Source organism: Cricetulus griseus, chromosome 2, assembly GCF_003668045.3.
Source record: "Cricetulus griseus strain 17A/GY chromosome 2, alternate assembly CriGri-PICRH-1.0, whole genome shotgun sequence".
Lineage (NCBI taxonomy): Eukaryota > Metazoa > Chordata > Mammalia > Rodentia > Cricetidae > Cricetulus > Cricetulus griseus.
In genome coordinates this window covers 50408786-50422538 of record NC_048595.1, presented here as the reverse complement: position 1 = coordinate 50422538, position 13753 = coordinate 50408786, and the positions used below count along the sequence as shown (strand labels likewise).

Genomic DNA, 13753 nt, shown 5'->3' with positions numbered 1-13753 from the left:
CAAATGGTTGTGATGTGGGTGCCTGGAACCAAACCTGTGTTCTCTACAACAGCAGCAAGTGTTTCTAGCTGCTGAGCCATCTCTTCAACCCCTCTATTCAGTACAGTAACTATTATAATAAACAAGCAACTTACTTTCTGATTACAATTGCCCAGTCTTCTGTATAACTTCTTATACAGTCTCTAACATGTGGATCCATTTCACTGTTTAAAAAAATAAACATATATTTATAATTTAGACAGAAAAGAAATGATTATTTTTTATTAGAACATAAGATTTATTAGAAGGACCCCCCAAAAGGAGTTCCAAGAGAAGCATACAGCAATGAATTTTATAAAATTGTCATTGAAGTTCTTCTTAGAAACAAACATACCATCAAAGTATGATCTAAATAAATCAATGAAAAATAGCCTTCCTATAGTTATACTAAAAACAAGGTAAATGGCTCCTTACCTTTCCTCAGGCACAGCTGAAACAAGGGTCCTGCAGTCCCTAGGACTATACACAACTTCAATATCATCTGGAGGAAATTCAACCAGATCTCTCAGAGGCCCAGAATCCACAGCTAAAGGGTGAGTAATGAGGTAATCTTCCAAGTCCACAGGATCAACTGCTTCAGTAAGGGGCACCTTAGCAGAGAGGAGTGTGTGCATAGGAAGAGGTAAATACAGAATCTGACAACTTTAAGCAAAGGAAAAAATGAACATTTTTAACCTAGTTCTTTGGAAAATCTCAGTGGATATTCAGATCCACTAAGAATCACAACACACGGCCTTCATCTGCCTTATGCTTTCTTCAGACTCTTAATTCTCCCCATAACTCTCACATTAACAACAAGATAGTGATTAGCAATCTTGTTACACTTCACAGCTTTCAGGGTACTCACTGGAATGATTATGACTATCTTTGGAATTTGTATTGCTAAGTTTCTAAAAGCTGCCTTTATTTTATATGTTGTTACTGGTGATTATCCTAGCAAATATATATGACCAGAATGTGATATGTTAAACAATGATGCTCCCAAACTTTCCACACCCTACTCCATGGCCCCTCTGCATTATAATATACATGGAAATATAGTAAAAGTCTTTACACATGTGTTAAAAGCTTAAGACGGAGACACTGTCCTGCATTATATGAGTGTGCTCTACATGCAGTCATCAACATTCATCTAAGGAGACAAAGGGTGGCCTGGGCTGTACACACTGAGGAAGAAGCCATATGAGATGAAGCAAAAAGACAACTGAAGATTCAACCCTACAGATTAAGTGATTGATGCAGCTTCAGGTAAAGGAATGTCAGAAGCCATCAGAACCAGGAAGAGGCAAGGACTGATTTTTCCCCCAGAACTACCCCAGTGGCTAGGACCCTGCCTGACCCTTATTCCAGTTCACTTCTGTTGCCTTCAGAAACCCAGTCCAGAGTAATGAGAGAACAAACTTCTTTGTTTTCAAATACCCGGTTTACAGTCATTTATAATAGTTTAATAATAACCACAGAATAATTAATACTCAGGCCCTATTTAAATTATGGAGTATCAATAATATTCATTGCATTTTACCCAGGCTGAAAGTATACTTTGAAAAGATTTTTAAAATGTGTGTGCCTGTGTGCGAGTGCGTGTGTGTGCACTTATGCATGCCACAAAAAGGAATTAGCTTCCCTGGAGCTGGCGAGGGCTCTGAGCCATATAACATGACAACTAGGAACAGAATTTAGGTTCTTTGCAAGAGCAGTGCACCTCTTAACTGCTGACCCATTTCTTCGGTCCTAAAAGTATACTTTTAAATAAGGTATCATACTTCTCAAATTCAAGGATGGAAAAAGCATTCAGGCAAAACTGTGAAGGATGTATAATAAATGTGCAGTTTATAGATCAGTAAAAATAAGAACATGTTATTTCTCAAGATTCAACTGAGGGACTAGACAGATAGCTCAGGGGTTAAAAAGCACTGGCTGCTTTTGCAAAGGACCCAGGTTGGATTCCCAGCAGTCATAGGGTGGCGCACTGCCATCTGTAACTCTAATCCTAGGGGATTTGACACCCTCTTCTGGCCTCAAAAGGTACTGTAAGCAAATGGTGCTCAGCCATAAATGCAGACAAAACACCATACACATAAAACAACAACAAAATACTCGGCTGGGAACTGTGGTACACACCTTTAATGTCAGCACTCAGGAGTCAGAGGCAGGCAGATCTCTGAGTTCAGGGCCAGCCTGGTCTACATAGAAAGCTCCAGGACAGCCAGAACTATATAATAAAGAGGATCTGTCTCACAAAATTAAAATAATAAAAAGAATGATTAACAAGAATAAATGCACTTGCCTATTACTAAGTAGGGGAGATCTCCAGTCCAGTCTTCCTTGTAATAAACAACTAGCAACAGGTAAAGCTACATTTTTTAATTACTACTCATATTTACATATCCATCGCCCCTAAAGCTACATTTTACTACTATACAGCAAAATAATGAACATGCATACCATAAACACCCAAAAGACAGTTGCTGTTTTTGTTAGCATTAAATAGTATCACATTTAAATATCTCCCAAAACCTATTAGGTCAAATTTCTAAATATGACAAAAAGCCTACAGAGTAAAATAATTTAAACAAATCTCATAGGATAACAAAGAAAAAGATTGTCAAGACACATCAAAGTGAACTTAAAAGATAATAACCAAAATATAATTTTTAATTTTATTTTTAAAGATAGTCTTGCTATGCAGCTAAGGCTTGCATAGAACTCACTATCCAAGACTGGCCTCAAACACCCTTCAGGCTCAACCTCCTGAGTGCTAGATTACAGGTACATACTGCTGCCCCAGCTAAGCAAGACTTGTAATCAACTAAATGGAGATGACACCTGACTTCTGAAGGCCAAATTACAGTAGACCTGTCACCAAAACCACAGAAGACTTTACTGCAGCAGTTAATGTCAGTCAGCCTGTTTGGATTAAGAACTGCAGAGGGTATTAGTGAGACACTCACTCCTTTGGATGTGTCTGTGAGCTGGGCTTCCTAAGGGAGGAAGAAGACCCTCCATGAGGTGGATGACAGCACCTCATGAGCTGGAACCTTAGAATAAATTTAAAGAGGAAAGGGGAGAAAGCAAGTCCACCTGGTCTGCTGAGGGGTGGGCAGCACCATGTCACCTTCATGGCTCCTATCGCCACACCTACCCCACCATGGTAGGCTGCATCCTCAGACCATGAGCAACACTAACATTTTCTCCTTTGGATTCCATCTTTCTTTTTGGCCACAGCAACAGAAAAAAAATAAGTAATGTAATGGAAAAAACATTTTCAAGTGAGGAAATGAAAGACTGATCGACTCAGAATTGTAGACTAAGCACAAACATGAAGGGAAGTCAAAATACACTCTGATGAAAAAAGTCTTTGTTGCCAGCCTACCCTAAAAGGATACTAAAAGAAATTCCCTATACAGAGAGGAAGGAAACTCTACTGCCTGGGGCATGATTACTGTTGATGTAAACTTTCCATACTTTCTGGCATACCCTCAGAAGTTCTGGTATTAGCTAGGTGTGTTAGTGCAACCTATAATCCCAGCACTCCAGAGGCTACAAGACATCCCAAGCTAGCAAGAGGTACTAGTGAGTGAGACCTCCCTCAAAACCAAGAATGAGTTGTGTGGGGCTCAGAAAGAACGATGACAAAATGAGACAAAGGTTTGGTTTTCAGGTGATGAAATGTTCTGAGTGGACTGTGGTGGTCATCAGTGACTTTACTAAATCCCATGGAATTTATTCTTTAAAGTGATAGACTGTATGATATGTCTACAAGAAAGCAAATAAAATATCAGAAAGGCAGCAACTTTGCCTAACTTCTGAATAATTCAAAGGCACAAATACGGTTCAAAGTTAGGGAGGTACAGGGGGAAGAGTACAAGAACAGGGCAGAAAACTCCAGCGACCTAAGATCCTACCTGCTAATGTTCTCTCAATTCTGATCTGAATAAACCAACTATAAAAAAAAAAAAATTCTTGAAACCAACAAGGAAACAGCAGGTACCAGACTGTAATGGCCAGCAAGAAATTACTGCTAATGTGGTTACATGTGATTATGGAAGTGTGGTTTGTAAGGGAATGTTTAGTATACTCTATGTGGCTCAGTATGTCTGAAGACTCTCATGATTAGTAAGCACCTTTTCAAAGAGACTACAGAGAGAAATTGAATCCAACAAGCACTGCACAGCCTTTGAAAGAATACTGTTGCTAAGAATATTAGAAAGTGGAGACAGGAAGAAAAGGTAAGGCAACAGAAAGCAGAATGTTTAAATGAAAGTAACAAAAAAAAAAAAAAACAGCAAGTATGAATACTGATAGGCTGGATCAATAAGTAAAGAACCAATTTTTAAAAGATGATTTTTTAAAGGGAGAATTGCGAAAGTACTAAATAACTAAAAGACTCTCGTGTTTAAGAGTAAACTGAATCTAGTCGATAACATCTTCTCTAGCCTCTGTGCTCAGACTACAGTAAATAAAACCACGCCCAGCCACTCTGTCCCTTTTATTCACTTCTTAAGTTTTCCACATTTGAAATTGAAAGCACGCTAATTTTAGAAAAAATGAAGGTTTGTTTTAATTCATATTCAAAACATAAATATGAGCTTAATAAAAATTACTATCTTGTGATAGCTTCTTTCATTACAGACTAGGTCTATGATGCTTGGCCAACAATGATTCAATAGCTATTTCCTTCTATTAAAAGGGACAGAGCTATAAGCCCACATAGTGCTTACCTCATTGTCTAACTGTAGAAGATTCTAGTATTTTCATATAATAAATCTAAGTATAAAAATCCAGCATTGATTAAATCCTGCTTGTAGAGTTTCAGAGCTGACTAGGAAACCAACGCGTCTCTAGCACCCCTAAAGCCCTTCTCTCAACTCGAATGAGAAAAATGAGGTGCATCGACAAAGGCTAAAACTGGTGTAGCACCCCATTTATTGACTTACTGTCCAGTACTTTTTCATGGTCTCCTCAGGAGTGCATTTGTAATACTCCATGGTTTGAATATAGTACTTACTGAGGTGTGATGGGATATATTGCCGACTATGTTGAGGTTTTTGAGCAGCTGGGGGGAACCACTGTACTGTCCAGAGATCTGCTTTCTAACTTCAGCAGCAACAGTTCTATAACAAAAAAAGTAATGCATTACAAACACACACACCACAGATGATAGATAGAAAGAAAGATAGATAGACAGACAGACAGATAGATAGATAGATAGATAGATAGACAGACAGATATTTAAGAAAACAAAACTCATTTATAATGGAGGGAAGTACATTAAAAATTTGTTTATAAAATAGTCTCAGCATATTAAGGCTAAATTCATAAAGAATCTTAACAATTTTGTTCTTGCTTAAAATTATAACATCTTTTTTGTGTTTGCTTTTTTGAGACAGGGTCTTACTATATGGTCCTGGCTGGCCTAGAAGTTGCTCTGTAAAGCAAACTCATTATAACATCTTTTTAATATTGATGGAGGAAATAAGCAATACTGCTAATTTTGTATTGGCTGTATTTTATGGCTGTATTGTATGGCTGGTTTCTAATGTGACATTTTAGGAATATAGTCTCTGATAGCATAAAAGCTATAAAATACATATGAGTTAAATGTAGATAAAGATTGAAAATAAACCCTAAAATATTTCATAAATCAAACTATGCTAAGAATTGGAAGAAAAAAGTTTTTCTCTTATCTAATATTACTACTACTAATCAAACTCTTTCATAATCTTTCATTTGTTTGAGAATTTCATATACACATACCATGGGTTTGGTCAAACTTAACCCCATTCCTTCTCCTCCAGTTCCTCCACTAACCCCACATGACTTCTCTCTCCCTACTCCACAGACCTTTTTTTTTTTTTTAACCCACTGAGTAACCTTAGTTCTTCTGCCCATAAGTCTAGGACATCTAGTGAACCACAGATAGCCCTCAGCAGCAGCATCCCTGACCTTGTCAATGAACACAAACTGTTTCCTGAGAATTTTACCTCTCTTGTTCACCAATTCAACTCTGAAGTCATTTTAAGGGTAAAACTCAGATGACATGCAAACGTCTTTGCTCAGCACAGTTGAAACATACTACACTTTTCAAACTTATCAAAAAGCTTACCCAAACCTAGTTTTATTTCTTGTCCGTTGTTCTGTTTCATATATACTCTATTTAAAAGGTAGTATTTATATTTGTCTTTTGTCCCTAAAATATTTATCATGGAAGGAGGAGATTATTCAGTTGCTAAAATGCTTGCCTCTCAGGCACAAGACTCTGGAACCAGCACTGGAAAGCCAGACCGGTTGAAACACCTGTAACCCCAGTGCTTGAGCAGCGGACAGAGATTGTGGGCCCCTGAAGCTCATTAGCCAGCTGGCCTGAATCAATCAGCTTCAAAGACCCTGTCTGAAACTAGGTAGAGCACAATCTAGAAAGCCATCCCAAGTTGACCTCTGACCTCCACACACATACACACGTGTACACCCACTTCCCTGAGCATATCCCACATGAACATGCACCCATGTGCGCTGATGCAGAAACACGATGGGCAGAGTAGAAACAATGGCTCTAGGAGCTGGAATGGAAACAGGAAAGGGATAATGAATAAACAGAACACAGAGCATCGAGGGGCCTACCATGGCTGGCTTCCTATTGCGGTGATCACCATGACTAAAAGTGTCTTTGCGGCAGAGGCCACAGAGAGGTGCTGCTTGCTGGCTTGCTCAGCCTGCTTTCTTATATAACTGGGGTGGCCCCACCCATCGTGGGTTGGTCCCTCCCACCTTAATCATCAACCAAGAAAATGCCCAACAGAGCTGGCCTATGGGCAATCTGATGGAGGCATTTTCTCAATTAAGGTTGCTGCTTCTTCCCAGATGATCCTAGCTTGTGCCAAGTTGTCTAAAAACATAGAAATGGAGTGGCAATCTGATGGAGGCATTTTCTCAATTAAGGTTGCTGCTTCTTCCCAGATGATCCTAGCTTGTGCCAAGTTGTCTAAAAACATAGAAATTGGTGGGAGGTACCTAACCAATACAGGGAGGGAAACTATTTCATGTGACTTTTTGTCATTATATATCAGTCAAAAGCCCTGTTTTACTCTGTGGACCTTAGTCAACAGTAATGTATACTAACAACAGCTCATTCAATTATAACTAATGCGCATACGCACTAATGCAAGACCTTAGCAGTAAGGGAAGCACTGAGAGGATAGTAGTAAAGTAGCAGAAGTCAATCATGTTTCCAGAATTTTAAGGATAAAGACCCAGGCCTTTGCAGTCCCAACAAGCTAGATTTAGGCAGAGGAAGGAGATTTACTCAGTGTGGCCATATTGAGAAAAGGAAGGGGTGGGGGGAGCAACACCACCACCACCAAAAACCACCTCTGTTAACTAAGAGCTGATAAGGGAGGAAAAGAACATCAAAACAAGCTAGAGGTTAGAGTTGAAAACTGGAGAGGGAACTCAATCTTTTGAGAGAGGGAGAACAGGTTGAGGAAAGGGCAAAGGGCAATTCTATAGTCTTTGCAGGGAAAGACAAAAGCAGACTCTTTAGTTGATGGCTCCATTTAAGCCTTTTCCCTTTTAAACTGGACGGTGGGGAGGCACACACGATGCTGATTGTCAGTGGTATTCAAAGGACAACCTTTGAGATTCCTTTTTCTCCTTCTACCATGTAGGTTTAGGGAAATGAACTCTGTTCACTGGCCCTCCATTAGGCCTTTTAATGGTGCCCATAAATGCAAGTATTTCTTTATTTATAACTTTCTTTTTATTTATTCTTTGTGTCTTTCACATCATGCATCTTGATCACACTTATTTCCCCATCCATTCTTATCCGCCCTCTGCCCTTGCAACCCCATCACATATAAATAAAATTTAAGAGAAGGGGGAGGGGGAAATCTTGTCATGGAAGCTGTAGTGTAACATGGTGAGTCATGCAGTAAGCCCTTTCACTTACACATCTTTATATGCAAGTGTTCATTACAAAGAGTCACTGGTCTGGTTCGAGGCCTCTGGTTTCTGCCTCACTATCAGTGCTGGGCCCTCACCGGGACTCTTCTTGGATATCCTATTGTTACTCTGTGTTGTGGAGATCCAGCTTTTGGTCTGCAGGACTGGTCCCTTCATATGCTCCAGTAGATCACAGTTGGGGTAGATAGTGGGATGGGCCAACATATAATCCTGGTGCTGGGTCTGGGTACTTGCACAGTTGGTCAGCCCACCAGCTCTCCCCAGTCCTCACCACCAAAGTGAGTTCTCCAGCACTGACCTACCGCCACCACCACACTAACACCAACACCCACAGGTAGTGAGTGCACCCCTTGCAGCAATGAGCAAGGGGCAGAGCCAGATCTCCTGCTTTCATGCTCTCAGAGTCAGCTCTCCCACACCTGAACCATTAAGGGCCAGCTCCACTGTGTTGCCCAGGCAAGGTGCAAGGGACACTCTGAGTGCTAATGTAAGTATTTCTTAATCATGATTAAAGTCCTTACATTTCTGATTCATTTGTCAAAACTGGCATAACAACAACAAAAATCCTCCAAAAGAAATATAACCAATTTGGGTTTTTGTTGTTGTTGAGATAGAGTCTAACTGTGCAGAACTGGATGGCCTAGAACTTGCTTAGGTAAACCAGGCTACTCTTGAGATCACAAGAGATCCTCCTGCCTCTGCCTCCCAAGTGCTAGAATTAAAGGCATAAGGTACCATGTTCATTCTTTGAGATGTCAGAAAGAGAACTCAGTTTGACTCAAAAAAACAGAAACATTACACATTGACAATTTTAATGTTAGAGAGAAACAAATGAGAGTTACTTCAAAAAAAAAAAGAGGTTATCTTTCATTTAATAACAGACATACACAAGACAGTCTTTGTGAAGTGGAGTCCACTCACTGACCTAAGTCCATTTTGTCCCTCTCTTACTCAGGTTTACCTGGGATTTTTTTTTTCCTTCTGAATTCTCTTGAGTCATTCCCTCCTACAAATTACCTTGGATTCCAGGAACAGATGATCTGATTTCTATCTTTATAACAAGAGGCCAAAACCAACGCCAAGCACCAGAGTCTCACAGACAGATGGCCACATGATGATGACATCCAGCTACGTACACTTACCCTCCTGCCAGAATGGAGCTAGTTCTCCTGATGAAAGAACTCAAGCTGAGCCCTAAGAGAAACAATCTTCTTACAATGGAAACTGCTTTGTTCCCTCCAGTGATGAAGATTTCTCTGAATTTGGTGGACAGGGTTTCACTACACACCCCAGGCTGGCCTCCAATCTCAGTAACACTCCTGCCTCAGCATCCTAAGTGCTGGGATTGAAGACAGAAACCACCACATGCACAGGGTTCAGAACCACACCTGAGATAATGACCAACTATACTACCACCTAACTGAGATTATCTACTCAGGCAAATCACCAAGCATGCAAACCACAACTCTTGCTTTTTATAATCCTCTATAAAAACCTCAAAGCTCTTGTTATTCCCTCAAAGACAGATTTTAGACCACTAGACTTTGTTCTTCCCTGTCCCCACACCAATTAAAATGTCTCTCATGCCTTTTACCACCACTTGCCTTTGGCATTTCAGGACGGGCAGCCGAGCCTCCTCTGCCCAGAGCCCCAGAGGTAGGCCTCTGCAAATATTACAAATATGTATTACTTCCACATGCTGCCATGTCCCTAAGAGGGAAAATCAGTAATAATTTAAAAATAAGATATAACAATACAAAACATAAATCATTTCAAAATAAGCTGTAATAGCAAATGTCTGCTGCCCAGACAAGGGACCTATTTCAATCTCCTGAATAAACCCTCCCCACTCAAAAAAAAAAAACAAAAAACAAAACAAAACAAAAAAACCACTCTTAACCATACAATAATCCAACATATCCAAAAAAGATGACAATTAACTTAAAATCCTTTACCTTCAGTTACTCTTTCCAGCAATTTTTCTTACTCCTAGTGATGATTTATAGTATAAAGCAAAATAAATAAGGCTTTCATTTCACTTGAGTAAACTATTGATACAAACTGCCAAGTGGAAAGAATAGTTCAAGGGTGTTGGAGTTACATATGTTCCTCAGTAATACTATGAAGTCCTACTTCCATCCAAAATTTGATCTACTTATCTTTTTTTCAACTCTCCAATTCTACAAATTCCCTTGCTGTTAACGCAAACCAGCTTTGGCATAAGAGATCACTGCGTTGGGCCAGTCACAAACGGATGCTGGAAACAACCAGCAGATGACATCCATCAAACTGTGAAAAATAACATGTGTTCTTTACTAAGAAAGGGTGGTTTTCTGTTTTGAATTTGGATATCTTTTTTTATTGTTGTTTGAGACAGGGTTTTTCTGTGTAGCCCCGGCTTTCCTGGAACTCACTCTGCATACCATGCTGGCCTTGAACTCTTAGAGATATGCTTGCCTCGGCCTGCGGATCCACAGTCTTAACTTTTCTGGTCTGGTAGAGACTGTCTTTATAGTTTTTAATAGCAAACATTGGGACTGTACTGGAGGGGAAATAAGAAAGCAAGCTGCTCTAAGGAGCTGACACCCTCCAGTCCACTTTGGGTAACCCAGAAGGAAGGAAGAAGCCATCTTCACAGAGAGCTCCTGATTTCCAGGGTGGGACCCACTGGCCATCAGTATAGCTGAGAAAAATTCAGAGTGCATTCTGAATGAAGAGAGCAGATGATGAAAAAGGAGCTGTCCAAACTCTCCTCAGAGGCTGAAGGTAGTGGCCAGCCTGACTCCTTTCCACGTCTTCTTTAGATAAGCACTAACAGGGCAAGAATGCCTATTTGATTCCCTTCAGTACATTCCAGATTTTATAAGCACACAAGGAAAGGTCTGGTTACTGGAAAAGATGTAGAGGTGTTTATCGGTGTGGTTGTTTGAAGGAGAATGCCCCCCATAGGTTTCTATGTTTGAATGCTTGGTTTCCAGTTAATAGAACTATTTGGAGGTGTAGGAGGTGTGTCACGAGGGGGGGGGACACTTTGAGGCTTTAAAAGCCCACACCATTCCCAGTCTTGCACTCTCTCACTGCCTCCACCTTAAGGATCAGGATGCAAGCTCTCAGCTACTACTCCAGCACCATGCCTGCCTGCCTGCCGGCCTGCCTGCCTGCCATCACACTTCCCACCATGATGATCAGAAACTAACCTTCTGAAACTGCAAGCCAACCCCCAGTTAAATGCTTCCTTTTGTAAGCTGCCTTAGTCATAGTGTCTCTTCACAGCAAGAGAAAGTAATTAAAATGGATGTTTAAAGAGGTTACTGAATTTACCCATAGTTCAACTCATCCTGGAAAGGAAACTCTTTACAACTAGCTTCTTAGGGCAACAAGACTCCCAAATTTAAAGGACCTCATAGTCAAACTAATGGACCCATGTGTCCTCTTGTCAGGAGGATAGCTAATATTTAAGGAATCTACCAGTAGTTTGAATGCCAGTGGCCCCATAAATTTATAGGGAATAGCACTATTAGGAGGTGTGGCCTTGTTGAAGGAAAGATGTCACTGTGGAGTTGGTCTCCTTTGCTCAAGCTATGCTCAGTGTGACACACACTTCACTTCCCGCTACCTTGGGATCAAGATGCAGAACTCTAGGCTCCTTCTCCAACACCATGTCTGCCTGCATACTGCCATAATGACAATGGACTAAACCTCTGAAACTGTAAGTCACCCCAATTAAATGTTTTCCTTTATAAGAGTTGCTGTGTTGGGAGCTGGAGAAATGGCTCAGCAGTTAAAAGAACTAAGTGGCTGCACTCACATGGCACCTCACAACTGTCTGTAACTCCAAGATCTGACACCCTCACACAGAAATACATTCACACCAATGCACATAAAATAAAAATAAAAATATTTTTCTAAAAAGTTGCTGTTGCTGGTCGATGGTGGTGCACACCTTTAATCCCAGTACTCAGGAGGCAGAGGCAGCCAGATCTCTATGAGTTCCAGGCCAGCCTGGTCTACAGAGCAAGTTCCAGAAATCTTGTCTCAAAATACCAAAAAAAAAAAAGTTGTGGAGTCATGGTCATGGTGTCTCCTTAGAGCAATAAAAACCCTAACTAAAACACCCTACTAGAGAAATGGGAACACAAAGCAAAGGGACACTGCCTGGAAATTACTGACAAATGGATTTACAGTAATGCTACCAGCTCCAGGAAGTCTTAACATTTATCTCCTAATTTTTGTCAATATTTCTGCTGGCTAGATATAAGCTTCTCTTTGCAGAATAGAAAAGGCTTAAGTTTTAAGAGTACTTTTAGAAAAAAATTGCCCCCAGGTTTGCATTACCCAGATCTATCTAGGATGACAATGGTTTTAGTCTATTTCAAAAATAGTGCAGAGTGAGATAGAGAGATGGCCCAGTGTGTAAAGCTGTCTGTCACTCCGGCCTAACAACCTGAGTTAAACCCTTAAACTCCACATAAAGGTGAAAGAAGGGACACAGTTTACCTGTCACCTGACTTCCACACTCACGTGTGTTCATATGCGTGCAGCACACACACACCATATGAGGAATACAACACATGCAGCATGGAGACCTGTCATCCATAAAACTGAAAGGGCCAATTTTACACTTAAAAGTCACATTTGTCAATTGTGGAAAGGCTCATAGAATTTGGTGATCACTGCTATCTGTTGCAGTGCCCACACATCAGAGCTTCCCCAGACAGAAACAAATTAAAACAACATGTGGAAGGTCCTTCCATAGAAAACTAGCTCTGAAGGCGCACCTTGGTATGGAGATTAGCAGGTAATCTTTGCAATTTTTATGCTTCTGTGGAAGGAAAAGATAATAGTCACACTTTGAAACGATAAGCTAGAATAAAATTTGGGGAGATAGCTCAGTTGGTTAAGTTGAGTGAAGTGCTTAGCTTCACTCAAAAAAAAACGAAGGACCCACCTGTCTCCACCTCTCAGCACTAGTATTCAAAGTACATAGCACTTCGCTCAATTTGGTATGTTGGTGCTGGGGACCCAGCTCAATTCCTCATGCCTGTGTGACCAGAACTTAACCAACTGAGCTATCTCCCCAAATTTTATTCTATTTTATAGTTTCAAAGTGTGACTATAATCTTTTCCTTCGGCAGAAGCATAAAAATTGCAAAGTAAGTTTCTCTGGCATAGCAATAATGCAACAACTGAGCACAGAAATGTGGTTGGAGAAAAAAATACAGTAAGTATCAAGAATCTGGCTTCTCAAGCATGGCATAGCCACTCTTCAGTGACATCTTTGCAGTCTCCTTGAGGAATCGTTGTTATGGTTTGAGTCTGAAATGTGCCACATAGGCTCCTGTTTTTAAAAGCAACCCTGGTACCATTCATTGGCACATTCCCAGTGCCCTGGACTAAGCCATTCTACCAAGCCATTCCTCCTCTGAAACCACTGAATGGTGAATGAAAAGAAACCTTCAACTGTTTCTGTCACAGCAACACAAAGTAACTAGTTCAACTGGCAAAGTGACAAGACGCCTCCCCTGTTCTGCAAAGGCCATTTATCTACTATTTTATATAAAATTTCAAAACAAGTCACTAAAGAAAATGAATATTCCCTAATTATGTTGACATTTTTCTTTAAAAAAAAAAAGGATTTATTTATTTATTATGTATACAACATGTATGCCTGCATGCCAGAAGAGGGCAACAGAGCCCACTATGGTTGTGAGCCACCATGTGGTTGCTGGAAATTGAACTCATGACATCTGGAAGA

The 13753-nt window shown here is 40.3% G+C and overlaps 1 protein-coding gene across 5 annotated transcripts in view; it reads right to left on the bottom strand.

The window, feature by feature from the left end:
* Positions 1 to 13753, bottom strand: part of Dock7 (dedicator of cytokinesis 7) — a 174308-nt gene that overhangs the window by 144256 nt on the left and 16299 nt on the right. For 4 of the 5 annotated variants that reach the window (XM_027400470.2, XM_035439788.1, XM_035439789.1 and 1 more), the window contains exons 2-4: positions 5048 to 5153; positions 454 to 629; positions 135 to 203 (exon numbers count right to left, since the gene is read on the bottom strand). In XM_027400470.2, coding sequence (XP_027256271.1) covers positions 135 to 203; positions 454 to 629; positions 5048 to 5153 — 351 coding nt within the window. The remainder of the gene's footprint in view (positions 1 to 134; positions 204 to 453; positions 630 to 5047; positions 5154 to 13753) is intronic. The other variant, XM_027400472.2, reaches the window with a different exon arrangement.